The 23419-nt window shown below is 34.4% G+C and overlaps 1 protein-coding gene across 3 annotated transcripts in view; it reads left to right on the top strand.

Annotated features, from left to right (window-relative positions):
* Positions 1 to 16463, top strand: part of LOC104895619 (serine/threonine-protein kinase STY46) — a 36367-nt gene extending 19904 nt beyond the window's left edge. Inside the window, exons 9-17 of one of the 3 annotated variants that reach the window (XM_010682188.4) lie at positions 9262 to 9401; positions 9477 to 9584; positions 10414 to 10487; positions 11791 to 11966; positions 13429 to 13524; positions 14848 to 14928; positions 15034 to 15084; positions 15882 to 16022; positions 16093 to 16463. In XM_010682188.4, the coding sequence (XP_010680490.1) occupies positions 9262 to 9401; positions 9477 to 9584; positions 10414 to 10487; positions 11791 to 11966; positions 13429 to 13524; positions 14848 to 14928; positions 15034 to 15084; positions 15882 to 16022; positions 16093 to 16125 (900 nt within the window). In that variant the 3' untranslated portion in view covers positions 16126 to 16463. The remainder of the gene's footprint in view (positions 1 to 9261; positions 9402 to 9476; positions 9585 to 10413; positions 10488 to 11790; positions 11967 to 13428; positions 13525 to 14847; positions 14929 to 15033; positions 15085 to 15881; positions 16023 to 16092) is intronic. The other 2 variants (XM_010682182.4, XM_019249311.3) reach the window with 2 other exon arrangements.
* Positions 16464 to 23419: the final 6956 nt, after the last annotated feature.

Here is a 23419-nt window from a genome sequence, read left to right on the forward strand (position 1 = left end):
ATTCAGGTCTAATATCCATATATTACAATAGAAATTCGAGAAATACAATTAGCAAATGAGTTTGACAAGTATATAAACTACCAAAAGAATTTTTGACCTCCATAGTCCATAGACAACTAAAATCCAAATATTAGAGCATATATACAAGTCTAACTTTCGACCTTTAAAATTGAAGGAGGGAAATTGAAGAAGGAAAAAATGTGAAATTACTACTCTTCTTCACTTCTTGAGTCTTCCACATCTGAACATAAGTGTGATGCTTTGACCTTTTGCTTCATGGTGCTTAAACATTAAAATGGGAATACTTGCATGTAGCAGAAAATGAAGGAGGTAGGGTAGGAGGAAGGAGGAAGGAGGAAGGGACGAGGTTTGAGGAAATCGTAAGAGAGAAAAAGAGTGCAAATCATCATTACTATTGTCACATACTTTTGAGGATATTACATGTAGCCTTGTACAGGAGGGTTGAAGAAAGAGACCTCCCCGGTTGATGCAACCTCGGATACTATGCTTCAGTTATCGATTTTAGTATTGAGCGAAAGCAGGTTAGTTGAAGATGGAGGGGGGGGGGGAGAATGGGTGAGTGAAAATTTTACGTTTTTTGTTTACTTTCACCCACCTTTTTAACCTTGTTTACACGCGCGCCAATGGTTTTCAGGGGAGTCCATCATGCAATCAAAAGAATTCATCTCATGGGAAAACAAAGCAGACAAGCAATATCTCATTTACTTGGACTCGGGATTGATGGAGTCGGACCCAGCACGGGATCCGAGCCCGACCCGGCTCCTATCAGACTCCGACTTTTCTTTTACGGATTTGGATCGGAATTTTTTTCCTTCAGATCATGTAGGATCCGGAGCGGATACGGAATGAATTAGCATCCCTAATAACTTGAATTTCATTTCTCTTGCTCAAAAAAAGTTTGTTATTGAGGTTACTTTAGACTATTGTATTCACAAGATTCTCACAGAGAATGACCGGTTATGCAATGTGCTGCTTAACCATTTTGCAGACCTAGTGTGCTTCTGTAAAGATCTTAGATGCTGCTCTTGTGATTTGGCTGTTGATGAAGCTTATTGGAAAGAAGTGGGGGGTTTCGAAGTTCAATTTTTAGAAAGTTATGATTGGATGAGTTAGAGATTTCTAGTTAACTTGCTGGAGGGTGTGATAAATTAGCATAACTACAAAAAAAAAAAATTAGGGAAGAAGAAAGAGATTTCGATTGATAAAACTGGAATTACAGAAACTAAGGATAAGGATTTCGAGTCGTCTGATTCACTCCCAAGAGCTAAATAAAGCTAAATTGACAACTCAATATTCTGGTTCCCTTTCTCTTTGCCTACATTCCCTTATTTCTGTTTGAATAGGCTCTAACTAACCAACTATATTGCTCTTCCCATTAGGCTAGTTTATCACTGAGTGGAAGGGGTTTGGTGGGTGGTGATTGTATATGAGAATATCAAGGTTTGCTTTGTCACCTTTTCTTTTCATATTTCTACTGTGGTTGATGTGCTGGTATGAAGCTAGCATGGCGTCAAAACAAGGCCTCATCGTGTCGTATCGCACGTGTCGTAAAGGTTTTCAAATCTACCGAACCGATACTATCCGTATCGTAAAGGCGTAAAAAAAGTATTTTAGGCGGGTTCAAGGGATATCTCATGGTTTGAGCCGATATTTGGCGTTACGACAACCGCATCATCCCCATTGCCGCATCACCATGACCGTTACCGCAATCGTGACAGAAAACACATTTTCGAACTATCGATGCTAGAGATCGGTATGTCATAAGGTGTGATTGAGGGGAGTTTCAGGGGAGAGAGTAGTGATCCAGTCATCCAGACTTGGTGGTGCTAAGTCTTTTTGGGTAAACTTTGAAAGATTTGGAAACAAAATAAAGGCATTTCTCCCCATGTTATTTTATGTGCTTTGTATAAGCTTAGCCATGTTTGCAACATTCTTATGGATGAGCTCTTTGAGATGGCGAGTGCCAGTGCGAGTTCGCCCTGAATCCTACATGATGCATTATCTTTACTTTGCTGTTGGTTGAAATAATAATCAATTTGACAGCTTTCAGTATGTATTTAGCTATTAGCTGGGTGTGTGGTAGAGAAATGACGGGTTTTTTCAGAGTGAAGTTCTTATTTGTGTCAGTAATAGGATGGGCTTCTAATATTGATCCCTTCTATGGGTTATGGGTTTTTTTTTCCCACCTTGCTGATTAACATGTTTGGCACAAGACTTTCTCCAGTTTTCTGATGACTTACAAGAATATTGGCATATTTCTTTGTGATAACATTGTTTTTTGTGGTTGAATTATGGGAAGGGAAGACAGTTTATGAGAAGAGTTACCACTCTATGCTGACAAATCTTGTCCCCCAAGGCTTTGTTCTTTTTCAGCTTTAAAATTAAGAAACAGGTTAGGAGCCAATAAGGATTTGTTAGCCTTATAGTAGGCTTAGTGCATATTGTGCAAAGAATGTAGATATATCTATGTAAATATATGGAGATAGGAGAATATAATTATATAAGAAGAAAATTATGATGATAAACTTCTCTACTTTTCTACAAATTTATACTAGCCTATTTACTAAATTAATAAGAGATTATCTCTCTTATATATTCTACCAATGAACAATATAGAATCTCACTAATATGCAATCATTATTTAGTAAATCAATAATGACCTTGTTATTTATAGAGGATGAGAGAAGGGGCCATAATTTAACACTTATTCTTGGAACTCTTTTCTCTCATTCGAAGCATATCTCTTAGCATCTTGAATCTACCCTTTGGAAGGGGTTTTGTAAAAATGTCTTGCTAACTGGTCTTCTCCCTTGATCTCGACCAGCTTAACTTCAACTTCATCCTGAGCTTCTCTAATAAAGTGATACTTGATTTTAATATGTTTAGTCTTGAGATGGAAAACAAGATTCTTAGAAGTAGCTATTGCGGAATCACTATCATAATAGATGATAGTAGCTCCTTCTTGACTCTTGAGTCTCACCGACATCTGTCATAATCTTTCTAAGCCAAATTGCTTGATTTACAGCTTTACAATCTACAATGTATTCTGCTTCAGCAGTAGATTGAGATAGGGTATCCTGTTTCCGAGATAACCATGAAAACACACCATTACCAAGTGTAAATGTATAACCTGAGGTGCTTCTTATGTCATCTTGGGAGCCTGCCGAGTCACTATCTGCATAACCAACTACTCTTGGACTAGTTGAGGGTTGGACAAGAGCCTTTTTGCTGCTCCTAAGTGAAGTTGGCTTGGGCTCTGCATGAATCTTGATAGGTAACTTGATGCAAATATCTATTTTCAGTAAGCTACCAATCATGCTTCCATCATTCTTGCATAACTTCTCATTTGCTTGAAGTGGAGTTGTCGAAGAATTTTCTGGCAAATGAATTCCTTGTGGACTTTGATCAACTTCCATACCAAGGAAATAACTCAAAGACTTAAATTCGTGTATCATTTTTTCTTTGAAATCTAAAATTAATTCTTGATTATTACCAGTGATGATTAGATCATCAACATATAAGGAACGGATTAAAATATCTCCATTCTGATGTTTCTTCACATAAAGAGTATGTTTGCTAGGACTTTTCTTAAACCCTTCATGCTTGAAATAATCGTCAATTTTGCTGTACCATGCTCTAGGAGCGTGCTTGAGACCATATAAAGCATTATTGAGTTTTAAGACGCCCTTTCACTTCAAGTCCAAGTGGCTGCTGAACATATATTTCTTCATTTAAATATTCATTGAGGAATGCTGATTTAACATCCATCTGATGTACTTTCCATCCTTTGGAGGCAGCTAAAGCTAAAACAACTCAAATAGTATCATGTCTTAGGAGCAAATGTCTCATTGTAATCAATGCCGAATTGTTGAGAATAACCCTTGACATTATACTTCAAAACATTACCATCTGGATTGAATTTAATCTTGTATATCCACTTGACTCCAATAGCTTTCTTATGAGGAGGTTTCTCGACAGGTTCCCAAGTTTCATTCTTTTCAATCGTTCGAATTTCTTTTTCAATAGCTGCCCTCCATTCTGGGAACTTCATTGAAGTTTGTGGGTTCAATGATGGCAATATGACAAGAAGATTCAGTCTTCAATTTCATCTATTTATGGGAATCTTGCATACAACTCTGTGATTGTCTTCTTTCCTCTAGGACCTGTAACATTCTCAGAAGATGGTGTGGTATGGGAAAAAGACGATGCTTGAGGCAAATTTAATGGTGTATGAGGTGGATCAATTTCTCTTTCATTCTGGGAAGAAGTTGTTTCTATTATCGGAATATTAACGTGTCTCTTTTGTTCTTTATTTGTTTTCCAATTCCAAAATGCATCTTCGTCAAAAGTAATATCTTAACTTATGACAATTTTTTCATCTTCAAGGTTGAGAATTCTGTAACCTTTGGTTGTGAGCTATAACCGATAATACTCCTTTCTTAGCTTTAGCATCTAGTTTGCTTCGTTTCTAATCTTTAACATGGAAATAGCATATGCTGCCAAACACACGAAATGTTCTATTGAAGGCTTATACCCGGACCAAGCTTCAAGAGGTGTCATGCCTTTGACAGCTTTGGTCATTCTTCGATTTTGAACGTAAACTGCTGTGTATACTGCTTCTCCCCATAACTTCTTCAGAGGCCCTTTCTCTTCAAGCAAACATCTAGCCATTCCATCACTGTTCTGTTTTTCCTTTCGGAAACACCATTTTGTTGTGGTGTATATGTAATCGTCAGTTGATGCTCAACTCCTCCATCTTGGCAAAACTTGTCAAAATTTGTTGATGTGTATTATGTGACATTATCACTTCTTATGGTTTTTAGTGAATAACCACTTTGATTCTTCCATTTGAGGAAAATAGAGAAGACTTGTGACTTTTTTTCATAAAGTACACACAGGTCATTCTTGATAAATCATCGATAAAAAGAATAAAATACTTACTTCCATCCATTGAAAGTGTCTTCATAGGACCACATACATCTGTGTATACAAGTTCTAATTTCATAGTTGCTCTCCGTGCTTCATCCTTAGGAAATGGAAACTTGTGCATCTTTCCAAGGCACATTCCACAAAGATCTTAACACTGATGTAATTCTGAAATATCTTTGACGGATAACAGATGGAGGGATTGAGTATTGCTATGACCCAACCTTCGACGCTATAACCAATATGTCTCATTGCTTTCAGATTTGTAAGCATAATAGGTTGAATCGGGGAAACTCTTGTTTATCATTGGCACTTTTGCAATCTCCTTATCGAAAGGATTAAGTATCTTGCAAGTGTTAGCTACAAAGTGAATTGAATATCCATTCTTCATCATCTGAGGCACACTTAGGCTCCGTTTGGTAAGGCGTAAAATATTTTCAGTGTAAAATGATTTTCATGGAAAACAATTTACAATGGAAAACACAATTCCAAAATTAGTTTTCCGTTGTTTGGTTACATGTAAGAAAAATGATGAAATGAAAGGAAAATGAAAGGGAAAGTAAGGAGGTAGTGAGAGGAGTGTACAAGAGAGATAAGGAAAATAGTTTTCCCTTCATTTTGAAAGGAAAATGGTTTTCCATCATTGGGAGAGTAATTTTACTCCAAAGGAAAATGGTTTTACACTCTTTTGTCAACCAAACAATGTAAAACTAAAAATAGAGGAAAATGTTTTACGCCCTACCAAACGGAGCCTTAGTAGGTTCTTGTCTAGTTCTAGAACATATAAAACATTATTGATTAGTCTTCTTCCTTTGTTTGTTTCTATTGCAATAGTACCTTTACCACCTGGACAATTGCTCCATTACCCATCCTTATTGGGATTCTTACTGCTTTATCCAAAGTGATGAAACAAGATGGATTCTTGGTCATATGATTACTACATCCACTATCGACCAACCATACATCATCTTTGGGTATTTGTGAAGCCTGGTATGCATAGAACAATCTTCATCATGACATTCAGAAATTTGGGATTGAGCTTGTTTTGGCTTCTTTCTACAATCCTTCTCGATATGCCCAAACATCTTGCAAAAGTTGCATTGAGGTTTTCCTTTCCATCTACAATCTTTCTCTAGATGGTTAGTTCCCTTGCAAATCCTACATGAAGGGTATTTTCCTTTATTCCCTCCAGAATTGCTAGAACTATATTTTCCCTCAAATGTTTTGCTATTACTTTTTTGGTTTGCCAGGAAAACTTTTTCGGATGAACTATGATTCGTTTTGCTTTTATCCCTTTGTTCTTGTGCTTTAAATAAACCAATCATTTCCAATGCACTCAACATTGATAAATCTTTTGTACTTTGGATAACACTAACAGGAGTGTCATACTTCTCCGTTACAATGTTGAGCACTTTGGAAACAATTCTCTCCTCTTTAACATCTTCTCTATATATTCTCATTTGATTGACAATGTCTGTGACTTGGGACAAATATTGATTAATATTCTCATCATTAGACATTGTCAAGTTTTCGAATTCTGCTCTCAAGGTTTGAAGTTTAATACCTCTAACTTGGACACTTCCTTTAAATTCGGTGTTAAGTGTATCCCAGTCTCCTTTGTCGTCTTAGCGGTGACTATTCTTGGAAATATAGCATCTGTCCTTGCATTTTCTAGAATATGCAATGCATTTTGGTCTTTGATCATTTCCTCCTTAGAAGGTTCACCACCGCTAACAGGAGTTTCCGAAGTTGCGGGAGCACTTTTTGTGGGGCCATTTTCTACAATGTCTCAAAGATCTTTTGACTTAAGTATTGTTTTCATTTTTACAACCCAAAAGTCATAGTTTTCCCATTGAAAACCCAAAGATCTTTGAGTTGCCATGCGGAAGATATTAGAGAATGTTGCTCAAAATAAAATAAATTATTTTAGAACAGTGGCTCTTGATACCAATTGTTAGCCTTATAGTAGGCTTAGTGCATATATTGTGCAAATAATGTAGATATATCTACGTAAATATAGGGAGATAGGAGAATATAATTATATTGAAGAATAAAATTATGATGATAAACTTCTGTGCTTTGCTACATATTTATACTAACCTATTTACTAACTTAATGAGAGATTTTCTCTCTTACACATTCTACCAATGAACAATATAGAATCTCAATAATATGCAATCATTATATAGTAAATCAATAATTGCCTTGTTATTAATAGAGGATGAGAGAAGAGACCATAATTTAATAGGATTGATAAGTGCTATCAATCCCAATTGACAACTGGAAGGAAGTTCATATAAGGGCCGATAAGCTCAGACAAGTTTGATAAATGACCTTTTAGGTTAAAAAAGGAAAGAAACTTGAATCTAAGCTTATGAAGTGCTTGAAGGAAGAAGTGGGACACTTTTGTACCTCTTAGATGATTTTCCAAGGGTTCATGAGCTACTGAGCTTATTCGCAGGAAAATCCACAGTTGTCATTCTAAAAGACTAGGTGCAATGCAACTAATCTACTATCTGAAGATGAATTTCAAGGATACAAAAATGATCTTTCTTGTTTATCACCTGAATCTGCCTGCAAATCTTGTTAAGGTCTGCAAGTCCTGTTAAGTGAAATGCTTGTGCTTAATGTAGACAGGTTAGTACGTCCACATGCATTCACAACCAGCTTATCTGTAATTAGCAGTTACCACTCACCGGTCTCCCCTTAATGTTGGCATTGTTATGTAGGAGAGGAAAGTCTGCGCCATAATGTTCTATTGTGGAGGACTTCAGTAATGATTCTATATTCGTGTCACAATTTATCTGTTGGAAGTTTTTTGTGTTTCTGGTGTAATAATTTTTCTGGAGAGAGTTAACTTTTAAATTGGATGTTCTGGATTCTGGAAACACTAGAGCTCCTCTAGTTAAGAATTCATGGTACCAAAAAGTTAGACTAAAGCAAAACTGAATTCACGAGTCTTGATCGTCATCCGTCTTTATGCTTCTGCTTTCTTGACCTCCTTCTGAAGCTTGTTCTCGAGCCAGTTAAATAAGCAGGCCAAGAGCCCAAGAGGGAGAGAGAATATCACTAATGTGAATAGTCTGTTGATAGTAACTAGTAATCTTCTCTACAAGGACTAACCTACACGAAATAATTTCACTAATCTGCCTCGAACTCCATAATGAAGCTCTTGCTCCTCATAGAACTGGCAATTTTTATGGATCATATATATCTGCAGCGTATCGTGGATTTGTGGGTGACTGAAGTTAGGTTAGCCATGTGTGTCAAAGCTAAATATTTAAACACCTATTAATTTAAATAGGAATATAATGCTATCATAAATCTAGTAAGGTTGCCGATATTGACAAAGATTAAAGTTTTTCTGAAACATATTAAAGCCCAAGGTTCCTGCTTCTCCTTTAGGGATAAATTATAAGCTATTCGATCTCCTGAAAAATTTCTCCTAAATTATAGGGCCTGAAAACTTCTCAGTCGATTTTGTCATCTTTTTCATATGCAATAAAATATAGCTAGACAAAGAGCTTGTTCAGGAGACAGGAGGTTTAAATCTGGTATCCTATATGCATTTATATTCGCATCACCTGTCTGCTCCCAACTTCTTTTGTTTTGCGTTAGTTGCATATTTTATATTAAGAGTTTTGACTGTCAAATCTCTAATACATCATTTTTCTGCTGAGGCACGTGTTTGTGTCAGCTATATCTAAAACTGTGTGTGTGAATGCCGGTGTGTATGATAATTAACATTCAATTTTTGTTGCTTTTTCATGCCGACTAAAATTGGATCAATCTTGTCTTTTAATAGCCTATAGGCGATTAGCGTTAAATCTGGTGTCTATATGCATTAATATTCTCATCACCTGTCTGATCCAACTTCTTTTTTTCTGCATTAGGTGCATGTTTTATATTAAGAATTTTGACTTTGTCAAATCTCAAATACATCATTTTTCTGCTGAGGCATTTGTTTGTGTCAGCTATATCTAAAACTGTGTGTATGAATGCTGGTGTGTATGATAATCAGCGTTCAATTATTTTGCCTTTTTCATGCTAACTAAAATTGGATCAACCTTGTCTTTTAATAGACTATAGGCGATTAGCTATAACTTATTAGGTTGTGTGAGGTGAGAGAGAGAGAGAGAGAGAGAGCTGCACACTCACTTTCATATGGTATATATCTAACAAACAATTTCTGGTTTTATCATGGTATATATATGCTATCAGGTATTAGTATCTCAGGGGTTTGTTCTAGAGCCTATTTTCTTTTGATTATTCTATGAGGTGAACACAATTCAATGAAGTTCTATAAAATTGTAGGGCTCATGGTCTGGTTCATCGCATTCGAAATTCTCTGTAAAGAAAGCACTAGCTGCAGGAGGAGTACGTGGAAATTGGGAAATAGATAGAAGCTTGTTGAAGATTGGGGAAAAAGTTGCATCTGGATCTTGTGGCGATCTGTGAGTAGAACTGTTTCTTGCACCAAATTTATATTTTGCATGTGTTGCTTATCTTTTATATGGTCCTTGACAAAGGTATCAAGGAGTGTACCTTAGTCAGGATGTGGCTGTTAAGATTCTCAGATCTGAGCATCTAACTGAAGCTTCAGAGGATGAGTTTGCTCAAGAAGTGGCAATTTTAAGGTGAGGAATTGGTATTTCTTGCATCAAGATAACACAGTTGTTGTGATGAGTCACGTGCTCTTCAAAAGGGGAGGATCGGTTTTGTTGATACAACTTTGCTATACTGCCTCTTCTTTCTTTCTGTAAAAAAAGAAAGCAAAAGGATCGGTTTTGTTGATGCAAACATATTTTATATGGCATGGTTACCATAGTGTAATAGAATATTGACTTGGATAAAATCTTCTTTTAGCAATAATGATGTGAAAGCCTTAGTTGTTTAAACGGGATAACCTGTCCAGTTTTACATTTTCAGCAATATATATATACCAATTTTCCAAAAGTAATGGAAGCTATCAATATCGTTCTTGAATGTTTTGAGACAAGGCAACAAGGTGTTACTGGTTTTGTTCATAGAAAATATCAAATACAAGGTTAATGTGATAAGTTCAAGTAATGATAGTTCCATAACTGCCTTTTTCTTCAGTGTCTGAAGAATGTGAGGACTCTATAATTTCTCTGAGGCAACAAGGAACTTAAGTCACCCCGAGCAGTTTGTGTCTTTGTGGACACATATATCTAGAATTTTATTTATCTACTTTCAATTTCTTTTCTTTTGTCAGTGACAAGCTGGGAATGAACTCGTGGTATAGGGATTGTAACAGCAGATATTTTGCATGTCGATGGTTCACTATCTGAATTTGATTAATAAGGCTTTGTATTACTTATCTATGCACAATCCTAAAACTAGGGAATTGTAAGCTAAATTTGTGTGGAGTGGTTTCTCTTATCATCTTCCCTTCCTGTTTCCTGATTATTTTTTTTACCAAAAGTAGTTGGTTTTTGTATGCAGAGAGGTGCAACATGAAAACGTTGTTCGATTTATTGGTGCATGTACGAAGTCTCCTGATTTATGCATTGTAACAGGTATCATATTTGTTTGTTTGTGAAAAGAACTCAGTATATGAACAAATCTACCTTTTTAGACATTTTCTCATTTCTTTGCAATTTTTGCTCAGCTTATTGTTTTTCCAATAATATACCTCTATATGATGACATTCCATGAGAGTTGAATTGAGCTACATGCTTGTAAACAGTAATAGTTTCAGAGATTATCTATAACTCTAGATCACGTTCTGGTAACCTGGAAATATCTTGAGCTGTCATAAATTTTATCTGTTTGAAGTCCTTTTGGAATCTGAAAGGCCTGGGAAGGGTGTGGTTGAATAAGTTACCGCTTTTAAGAGAGGTAGTACTCCCTCCGTCCCATATTAATTGATACACTTTGACCTGGCCAAAGTTTTATGAATTAAACTTCTTATTTAATTGTTGGTAGTTGGTAGTTGGGTAAAATTATTGTAGTTAGTGGTTGTGGGGCCTCAACTTTTTGAGGGCTGAGTGAGAGAATTTTTTCTTCATATTTGTTTGGGTCCCCCATGAAGAGAGAAATAGTGTAAACTTATGAGACCTTACCATTTTAGCATGTGTATCAATTAATGTGGGATGGAAAAAAATGAGAAGTGTAAATTAATATAGAGGGAACTACAATGTTATAATATCAAATAATGTGGCTTTTCTATGAGTTTTAGTAGGCATTATTTGTGGCTTTTTCTCAAGCTTTTCTATTGACTTACAGCGATAAGCAGTTCTTAGCAGGGAATTAAAACTCTCCCGTTCCGTTACAGAACGGCCGTTCTGTAACGGATTTTGGATTCGCCGTTCCGCGAAATCCCGTTACGGAACGCCATAATAAAATTCACGTACTTCTCGCCGCTTTGTCCGTTCTGTAACGCGAACTCGCCGCGTTAGAACGATTTTATCCCCGTTACATCCGTTCTTTTCAAACATTGGCCAAATTTTTTTTATGATTTAATTATATAGTTGAGGAAACGTGATATTCTATTAGATTTGATTATATTATGTTGTAATAATGCTTCATAAACTATAAAAATGCAAATAAGGTTAAAACATATTAATGTGAATTTCTTTAAAAAATTCACGCCGCGTCGGCCGCGAAACGTTCTATTTCGCCGTTACAAGCCGTTCCCGCGACAACGCAAACGTTCCCGCGAACGCGACCGCGAGCGCATTTTTTTTTCCCTGGTTCTTAGTTTCTTTTTTATAATATTTTCCTCCTTGAATGGTTTAAGGGAACTACAATGTTATAATATTGCTTATTCTTCTCATTCATTTGATGCTCCCGCTGGCTGCACCTTTTTTTTTTGGTTAGAGTACATGCCTGGAGGAAGTCTGTATAATTACCTGCACAAAAACAAAAGAGCTTTGAAGGTGTCCGAGCTGCTAAAATTTGCAATTGATGTCTCAAAAGGAATGGAATACTTGCATCTCAATGATATTATTCACAGGGATCTGAAATCAGCAAATTTGCTCATGGATAATCTTCAAGTACGTACTGAGTACTATTCTTGATGCTCTAGGCATTAGTCTCCAATGTTGCAGTCAGTGCTATACTGAAATGGAACATTAATCCTTGATATGTCCTAATATGGAGTATTGGCTTTGTTTTGGCAGTTCTGATTTACATTTGCTTGAACTGATGTCTGTCTCCTTGCAAAAATAAATTATTCTTCCCGATTTCGTATTTTGGGTCTTCTGTAAGTTCCATAGAAGTCAAATTTTATAATGGTATTGAAATGATCACATAGGTTCTGCAAATCCTTTTCTTGTATTATGCATCATGCACATTTAGACCACAATATTGATTGGTTGTTTCTTCACATTCGAATCTAGAAGATCTTAAAACAATTACTTCCTCCATTCTGTTTTAAATGAAACATTGGGTGAAATGACACAATTCATTGATCAATTTGACTCCAATTTATCGCCATTATATAAAGAAAAACATAGTCAAGTGGGATCTTGTTAGATTCGTGTTGATGCATATTATCAAATTGCAACTTTTTTATAATTTTTACGTGTAACTAAAGATATTAATGATTAAAAAAGCACGTTGGGTTGCGTGAAAAAGCAAACGTTTCATTTAAAACATAACAGAGGAAGTATTAATTTTTTTGAAAGGAGTACTTGTGTTTGTGTATCATATGTGAACAAAGAGCACATATCAGAAATAGTTGTTGCTTTCTAGAGGTCCAGTACCCTTTGATTTTAACAGAGGAAACTGAAGGTGTCTCTATGAGCTAGAGTGTGCACCAATGTTATAGGCTCAATAGCAATTCTTTGTGCAAATACTTGTTCATGACTGGGAGCCTAAATTTCAATGCTTTCGGACACGTTTTGTTCAAATTGATTTTCATCAAATGACCATTCATCTAATTTTACGGGACAAGAAATGTCTCTAAGAAAATGATGGTGCATTTCGCTGTTGTCTAAACCACAATTGTGTATTTAGCAAGTCAATGGCCAATCTTTGTTCCTTGACGTACTTGGGAGTTGGCTAACTTTGTGTCTGAAAAGTGAAAACTTCATATGTAAGGATACATAGTTATGTGGAATCTTGTTAAATTCATTTTTATTTATCTTCATTAGTTATTGATATGTTATCAAAGATATTAATTCTGAAATTTGTGCATTAGAGACATTGAAAAGGCAAAGAGGTAAAGTAATAATATACAGAGAGAGCCCTGAATAACCCTTTCATAGTTGGATTAATGGAAATAAAAAATCAAGGCAGTAAATGTAATCTGGGTACAATAGTCTCTTTGTTTGCATAAGCGGATATTCTTGGTTAGAAATTGTATCTTTCTTAAGTATGAAAACTGAAAAGTACGTAGGAGCTCCTCTTGACGTTTGACAGGCTTCTGTGCTGATTTTTCTTTTATCTTTCTTCTGAAATTTCAATTTCTTGATGAACTAGTTGTATTGGAGCTGATTTACTTGTTTATTGAAGGTTGTAAAAGTGGCAGACTTTGGTGTTGCTCGATTCTTACATCAGGAAGGAGTTATGACAGCCGAAACTGGGACATATAGATGGATGGCACCCGAGGTTTGCTCCTGTACATGCCTCTTGTGTTTAAAGTAGCATGATTCTTCGGCTGTGTCCACACCTTGTGTGTCATTTTGTCAAAGTCTATCTTGTTTTTTTTTTTCTTTTGTGTGTGGCACCTAAAAGAGTTTACTAGTAATGTTACTTCTGCTGTTGTTCAAAAGTATGATTCTTTTTATATGCATCAGGCATTTTAATGAGGTAATCTATTATGTCTATCTTTTTTTTTTTTTTTAGTGAATCTATTGCGCCTATCACTCTATCTACGTTATTACCATTCTTTATTATCGATATTAGTTTTTGTAGATATTGTATGAAAATGATATATATATATATATATATATATACACTTATACAGAGAGAGAGAGACATGTATATATTCTTTATTTGGTTGTGGCCTTATTGTATTTTCGTTTACTGTCAATATAATGGAAAACCTTATATGTGTAATCGGAAGCCTTTTTCTTTTCTCCGTAAAGATACATCAACATTGCACTAACGCCTCTAAAGCTGCTCCTACCTGGCAGAGTAACCCGGGGGCGGGGTTTCAAAAAGAAACTAAGCACACAACCTTAAGTCCATATGATAGAAAGGCTATTACATAAAACCCTTGATTTGAAAGAGTAACAATTTTCTGCAGATTGCAACTGCATTATAAACAAAGTATTGTCAATTCAATGAGCCGTTTTGTTGAAACATTGTAAATAAAATGACTTTATTCTTGATTATCTATTGCAGAGAGAGTAGTTAATTTAATCATTATGGTATGACCCTCAAGAGAAGTGTAAGATGCTATTATGTTAACTTTTTTTAATGTATTAGTTTCCGTAATTTTTTTTTGTTTGATGACTTAATCAATATGTTTCTTGGTCCATCACTATATCTAGGTTTTCTACGAAGTCTCGGTTTATGCGCTTTATTCATCATTTAGTTCCCTTTTAAGATACTCAACATGCTAACATTGTTTGGATACACTTGTTGGGTGAAGTTTAAGAATGGCCTGCAGATGAGGGATAAGGTTATTGAACATCAAAGGTTTGCAGGAAGGTAGTTAATTATATCAGACCAACAAGAAAAAGAAAAAGTCAGAGCCATTTTTCAGTAATCATTTGGAGGTTTAAAGTGGTGGCTTTTGTTAGCTAAAAGAAAAGGAGTCTTGTGCTGCTCTCTTGTCAACATTACCTTGACATTAAACATTTTCTCGAGTATGCTGTGTCTATGAATATGATGTCGTAGAATCTTTTTGTTAAACTTACGTTGGATGAGCCTCATGTTCTGTTACTATGCCAATTTTGGACTGAAACCATCTCTATTCTTTTTAAGGTTATAAATCATCAGCCATATGATCAGAAAGCAGATGTATTTAGTTTTGCTATTGTACTGTGGGAGCTTGTGACAGCCAAGGTATTTTTTATACTGCTTCTTGCGTTGTGTGTGAATATTTTTGTAATATGGAATTCTAGTTGTAATGTGGGGGCCCTGTGAAAGCTGATTTTTTTGGGCCTGCAGATTCCATATGAGAACATGACTCCTCTGCAAGCTGCATTAGGTGTAAGACAGGTATGTTCCATGATTGCTGAAAATATCTATGAATGTGATCATTGAATTGCATAAAGGTTTTTGTTTGTATCCAGTATGCTTGTTGAAATTTAGTCGAGTTTAAATTGTGGAGGTGAATTTCGTTAATCTGGATGACTCACATTCATATGGATGCTTGATTAAGCTTGTGTTTCGGGGAAGTTTTTTTCTATCTAAAAAAAAGACTAAATAATGTCTTACCATTCATCTAAATAAATATATTTTCATGAGTTGTAAAACTATATATTTTAAATGGATCTTATTTTGAAGCATATTACAAACACCCTGCAATGGTAAAAAAATTATAATGTTGCACTAAAATGAGTGCACATAATTGTTTCCTTATAAGCCTGCTAATGCATTTCTTATATATATGATGGGAATGAATTAGTTATGAGAGTTAGTATTTTTGATGACCATAGTTGGATCTGTCACTAACTCGCCAAATAAGCTTTGTATTGAAAAAAAAATGAATTGGTATGGTTCAATGAATAATGAGTTATAGACGTAGTTTTGCTGTAAATGTTATAAATGTCGGGGTCCATTCTACGTGCATCAAGGAAGTGTGGTTGCGTATAACCATCACGATCGATACACGTCCGGCAGTTCTCTAATATGTCTCATAAGTCGTAACATTCCCCGTTTGGTCACTAAAGAAATGCATATGCAAGTGTGATTAACCTTGTCTTTCCAATTACCAAGATCTGTATTTATAGCTAGCACAACTATATATATGATTGCATAAGTTCTTGATTTTTTACCTTTTTATAAAACGCCAGGGACTCCGACCAGATATTCCACGGGGAATACACCCAAGACTATCCGATTTGATGCTGAGATGTTGGGACGTGGCTCCCATCAAGCGGCCACCCTTTTCCATTATAAGAGTAGAGCTTGAAGATCTTCTAAAGAATTTCCAGGTAGAACATTGAAGCGCTGAGTTTATGCATCTTTGTACATTCATCTTCACCAATTTTATCGAACATATAGAATATCTGTAGGAAGCTTCTGCAACACCTATAGCTGGCAATCATGCATTATGAAGTATAACTGTGAATCATAGAGACGGCAACACCACGGGAGGCTTTTTTTTGTTTTTGTTTTTTTGGGGGGGTTGATCAAGAAAGAAAATAGTCAAATACAAACTTTCGAGATAGATACATATGTACAATCACGGAAAGAGCGACACCCTGACTATCTCGAAATATTTTGATATTCCTTGTAAAAATTACAGAGTAGTCACACGAATGTAATATGAATCTTGTCAAAAAAAATAAAATTATGATGGTGTTCTCTACTTGTCTTGTAATTTTTTGGTCGAGTTATATTTACTAATATAATATCGAAATTAATTTCCTGCATGATCCGTCTCTCAGAACATCCGTATCTATTATGCTTTTCTCAAGTGTAATTAGGACTTAGGAGTAACCTTTTTAATAAAATTACTTTCTACATGCAGAGCTGCAAAGTGACCTTTATATTTCAATTCGCAGAATATGTTTACTCCCATAAGATTATCTTGCACTCGCTTTACCAGATTAAAAATTCTGAGTTTTTAAGAATATGAAGCTTTGGTTGGGATGTGCTAGACTTTGTCATTTGAAATTCCGAATCTACCTGTCAAGCGCCAAAGCCCGTCCTCTTTCTGTCCTTCCATTCTCTCACCGTCTCACGATTTTAATACTTGCGAAGTTGTAGGCTTAGTTAGTTGATTAAATTGATTTCAGTACGATTAGTTGGTTGGATGGAGGGAGTGTATTAGCTGATTGATTGTATGATTTGTATCTAATCTCATATAAAAAGACTTATACTTTCTCCGTTCTGTTTTAAATGAAACGTTTGTTTTTTCACGCAATCCAACACGCTTCTTTAATCATTAATATCTCTAGTTGTGCACACGTAAAAAATATAAACTAGTTATAATTTGATAGTATGCATTGAGACGAATCTAACAAGATCACACTTGACTATGTTTTTCTTTATATAATGGCGATAAATTGGAGTCAAAATCGATCAATAAATAGTGTCATTTCACACAATGTTTCATTTAAAACATAACGGAGGAAGCAATAGTTTATCAAAAGGTAGGGGTGACTTTTTGTGCTAAAAGATTCATTCCTATTATAAGTGATTTATTAAAGTAAAAGGAGATCATTCGCCTAAATATGAGTATGTCAACTTAAAGGTAACCTATTTGAGGCGGAAACAAGAGTGGTTTTACATCAATTTATTATTATAGTTGTTATTGTAAAACGGTATCACACGAGTCTCACTAGATTGATCATTATTTTCAAGTTAACTTAATGATCACTACATGATGTGATTAGCTCGTTGAATTAACTAATTGTATTGGTCGAATACTTGTTAGTTAGTTGTAAAGTGTAGAATTGTATCACTAAAGGTATCATCAAATAATGGACAATACACTCTTGTATATACTTCAAATTTGAGTTGCAATAACCTATTTATCATACAATGTTCTTCATAAAATTTGAGAACAATAACCTATTGCAATAACAGTGTTCCGATTTGCCATTGAGTTTTTGAACTAATGAGGATTATAACTTCTGAATAATTAGAGTTGCATAAATTACTTCACTAGTGTGAGGTTGAGCAAAGTCTTTTACTTCCATATATATATATATATATATATATATATATATATATATATATATATATATATATATATATAATTATAGATGTAGAAGTGAGTTCATATGAGAATGCATACTTATATGAGATTCAAAATTTTTTAGAACGATATAACTCTAATGAATAAGTGTTGTAACTCTAAACCAATCGTGTGGTTGAGATTCATTCTCATTTCTCATGTAAGGAGCATTCTCATGTGATATATATATATATATAAATGTATATGTACATATATATATATGTATATATATGTATATATATAGAAGTGAGTTCATATGAGAATGCATACTTACATGAGAAATGAGAATGAATTTTACGCGATATAACTCTTATGAATAAGTGATGTAACTCTAACGAAAAAGTGATGTAACTCCAAAAATAAAATATTAGAAAAAAAAAATTTAAAAAAATTTTTTTTAGCCTAAATTTTTTCTGGGATGGGTATAACTCTAATGAAGAAGTATTGTAACTCTAATCCAATCGTGTGGTTGAGATTCATTATCATTTCTCATGTAAGGAGCTTTCTCATTTGATCTTACCCCTATATATATATATATATATATATATATATATATATATATATATATATATATATATATATATATATATATATATATACATATATATATATATATACATATATGTATATGTATATACATATACATATACATATGTACATACATATACATATGTACATATATATACATATGTACATATGTACATATGTACATATACATATACATATGTACATATACATATACATATGTACATATACATATACATATGTACATGTATATATACATATATATACATGTATGTATATATATATATATATATATATATATATATATATATATATATATATATATATATATATATATATATACATGTATGTATATATATATGTATATATACATGTATGTATATATATACATGTATGTATATATATACATGTATGTATATATATACATGTATGTATATATATACATGTATGTATATATATACATGTATGTATATATACATGTATGTATATATTATTATATATATATATATATATATATATAGGCAGGATACATGAGAATGTTCCTTACATGAGAAATGAGAATGAATCTCAACCACATGATTGGATTAGAGTTACAACACTTGTTGATTAGAGTTATAACACCCTAAAAAATTTTGAGCCCAAAATAAATTTTTTTTTTTCTAATTTTCTTTTTTTTGGAGTTACATCACTTTTTCATTAGAGTTACATCACTTACTCATAAGAGTTATATCACATAAAATTCATTCTCATTTCTCACGTAAGTATGCATTCTCATATGAACTCACTTCTATATATATATATATATATATATATATATAAGTTCATATGAGAATGCATACTTATATGAGAAATGAGAATGAATTTACATGCTATAACTCTTATGAATAAGTGATGTAACGCTAATGAAAAAGTGATGCAACTCCAAAAACAAAATATCTGGAAAAAAAAAGTCAAAAAAAAAACAATTTTTTTTTTTGAATTCAAATTTTTTTTGAGGGATATAACTCTAATGAATAAGTGTTGTAACTCTAAACCAATCGTGTGGTTGAGATTCATTCTCATTTCTCATGTAAGGAGCATTCTCATGTGATCTTGCCTCTATGTATATATATATATATATATATATATATATATATATATATATATATATATATATATATATATATATATATATATATATATATATATATGTATACATACATATATATACATTATATATGTATTGCAGTATGAAATAGGTCGAAATTCTGTAACATTCTTAGGACATTTTGTCTTGGGAATCAAAGTGATGTTGTATTTACCTCCTTCAAGATTCTTCCACTTTGAAGAGAATCAAGCACAGCAGTAGCAATATCATCACCTATGATAGACCAAGCATCCCTATAAAAGTATGTCCCATATCCATCTGTACCTGGTGCCTTGGACCCTGGAATGGAGAATAGAGCCTTCTTAATCTCATCCTCAGTATGTATGGAGCATTTAAGATTGCCCTGTGCTCCTCTTTAATAACTAGCCCCTCCTGCACCAATTGCTGAATCACTGGTGTTCTCCTTGCAATAGTGCCACCAAGCAACTTCTGGTAGTATGACAAGAAAGCATGAGAGACTGATCCTGGATTGTCACACCAGCTTCCATTTTCCTCATATATACTATAAATCATGTGAAAGTATTGGGTCACACCGTCTGACCCAATATTCTCGTCAGACGGGCTGAGCCCAGTACTATAAAGCAAACTCTCTCGTCTTCCCATATCCCCATCTCTATCTCTCTTCAATGGCAGACGAAGCAAAAGCCAAAGGAAACGCCGCGTTTTCATCCGACAATTATACCGACACTATTAAACACTTCACCGACGCAATCTCTCTCGCCCCCACTAACCAGGTCATAACTCCAACCGGAGGCGGAGCAGACAGACAGACTGGGCATCCACCCGAACTCTAGATAAACAACAGGGCCGTATCGTTCTGCTAGTTTGGCTAAGCACTCGGCTAATGGGAATGTTAGCAGCCAAAAATGGCCAATCAGTGGTAAACACAAAAAAGGTCTAGGAGGCCTTTTTTGCAATTTTCGCAAAAAGTGGAATGTCACCATGTACAATACCACGGCGATGACTCCAAGCAATCCATTTAAAACTGGCGCTACTAAAAACTTCAATTTCTTTGGCCATGGTGAGAGAGGAGGGAGGAGAGAAAATCACCAAAAACAACGAAATTTGAACCATTTTTTGGAGCTTTGATGGCCGAATTTGACCATAAAAGTTCAAGATTTGGAGCTTTTAATGGTCGAATACGACCATAATGTGGGAGACTTGAGCAAACGGAGATGCAGGTTATCAATGATTCAACCGGAAGTAACAGCACTGGTTTCAGTTTTTGAAAATGGTGGTTCTCTTTTAGTGGAGACAATCTGCAGGAAACAAAATACTAAAGGGTCTAACAAGCACATATTTTCCAGTGTTCACAAGGTTAGTGTTTTGTTTTCTTTTCTGTTGGACTTTGTTTACTTTCAGTTGGACTTTGTTTTCTTTCAGTTGGACTTTGTTTTCTTTCAGTTGGACTTTCTTTTCTTTCAGTTGGACTTTGTTTTCTTTCAGTTGGACTTTGTGTTTCTTTCAGTTGGACTTTGTTTTGTTTCAGTTGGACTTTGTTTTTTTCAGTTATTGGACTACCTGAAAAAAAAAAATGAAGACTACCTGAAAAAGAATGAAGACTACCTGGAAAAAAATGAAGACTACCTGAATAAGAATAAAGACCAACTGAAACCCAAATTAAAGTAAGTCTAACTGAAGTACAAAAACCAACTGAAAAAAAATGAAGACTACCTGAAAAAGAATGAAGACTACCTAAAAAAAATGAAGACTACCTGAAAAAGAATAAAGACCAACTGAAACCCAAAATAAGTCTAACTGAAGTACAAAAACCAACTGAAAAAAAAAGAAGACTAACTGAAAACAAAATGAAGACTACCTGAAAAAAATGAAGACTACCTGAAAAAAATTAAGACTAACTGAAAAAAAATTGGAACCACCTGAAAGTCGTCCGACCAAAGATTATGGTCGGACGAGTCCGACACAATACGTTCTCTAATCATATTATGTAGCTTCCTGGATCTAATACTCTGATGGAACAAGGATGTATTTTCATCCCCATCCTTGATCCACCTAGCCTTAGCTTTTTGTGAAAGAAATTCCACATAAGCTTGATGTGTGATTTTATAATTATGAGAAGCCTCCAGCTCTTTTGCTATGTACTCCAAATTACTCGAATTTCCATGTAGTCTCTGTTGAGCCTCCATCATGGTATTATATGCCTTCACATCTGCAGCCTGAATATTTGAATAGCCTTCTTTGTTCAATCTTCTCAAGTCCACCTTAATAATTTTTCAACTTCTTCAAAACTTGAAACATCCTCGTTCCTTGGACCTCTACCCTCCAATTCCTTGTAATTATCTCCAGAAATCTAGGAGAAAACCTGCACATGGTAAAGTATTTGAATGGCTTTTTCCCTCCACTAAGGACAGGGTGTCCATCGATCAGATGTCATGAGCATTCTCAACTCCTCCCATAGCCTCATCCTTCTCCCTCCTTGGAGACTTTTTTTATTTGTCTTTACTTGTTGGAGACTTTTTTTATTTGTGTTTACTTGGAGTCTGGAGACTTTTTTTTAATTTAATTTGTGTTTACTTGTTAGAGATGAAATTTGTATCACCTATAAATTATGTATTAGTGTATGAATTTTAATAAGTGATTGTCTGATAATGAGCAAGGAATACTCGTCTTTCTGCTAAACAAGATGTATTGAACTCATAATTCATTAGATACTTTTTATGAATGTCAACTAAGTATCGTAAGTAAATTGCTCCCGGTTGTTCAATGTAGGTTTCCAAGCTATCAGGATCCTTCCTACGTCAATCATGGATGAATTGGATGTAAAACACCATCCCTGACACATTCTCTGATATAAATTTCCAGGGTTTTGAGCTTTAACCTTGGTCTCTAAGAGGCTAACAACACCAACTGCACTTAATCTGAGTGAATATATTTCTTCACCTCCAACTGCTTTCTAGTGTTATTAATACCCGTTACATTCCAACACAAGAGTCTATCCATTCAAGATGGGAGCGAGGATCTCCCCCTCCCTTGTCTATATCCTCTTTCTCCCCAGTTCTGCCACTACAAGAAAAATCGCATATAGAGACAAGGTAGATTTGCCTCTGAAACCAAAGATGTAGCCTCTAATTGCCTTTTGAAGCAAATTAGTGGTTGCCTTTAATAATTCCGTCGCTAATTAATGGTTGCCTCTAAAAGTCCCTTTTTGAGGTAATATAACTGGTTGCCTCTAAAAGACTCGAAATTTAGAGGCAGCCATATATTCTTGTCTCAAAATATAATTAGAGACAACCATATATATTCTTGCCTCAAAATATAATTAGAGGCAACAATATATATTCTTGCATCAAAGTATAATTAGACGCAATATAAAATATTGCTTCTAAAAACTACATATATTTAGGGGCAACTGTATAATTTTGTCTCGCAATATAATTAAAGGCAATATAACAAGTTGCTTCTAAAAACCACATATATTTAGGGGCAAACATATGATTTTGCCTCGAGAAATAATTAGAGGTAATATAAAAATGTTTCTGAAAATTAATATATTTAAGGACAGCCACAAAATTTTAATTCAAAATATAATTCGAGGTGATATCTTATTTTTCAAATAGTGATATTTGAAAGCAATTTGAGACTAGTCATGAATGCTATTTGGATTCACCGAAAACAATCTAGCGTATTTGTAACAACCCGCTCTTTCGAGCTGCTAGCGAAAACACACTCGACAACCATAATCAACAATTTACTCTTAAATACATCATTTCGCAGTGGGAAAACAACCTTAATTACACCAATAACTCAACTAATATTCCCAAATATTGTTTACAACAGAATATAAATAACTATTCCTGAATCAGCTATCTAAATACAAACTTAATCCATAATCTACGACGACATCATAATCTCGCTTCACATCCAATTCCGAGCTCTGAATATCAAACCTGCAAATTCAGGGAAGAAATACAGAACAAACAAAATTCCAAAATGAGTGGAAAACTCGTAACCTT

Source organism: Beta vulgaris, chromosome 1 (genome assembly GCF_026745355.1).
Source record: "Beta vulgaris subsp. vulgaris cultivar EL10 chromosome 1, EL10.2, whole genome shotgun sequence".
NCBI classification, from domain to species: Eukaryota; Viridiplantae; Streptophyta; class Magnoliopsida; order Caryophyllales; family Amaranthaceae; genus Beta; species Beta vulgaris.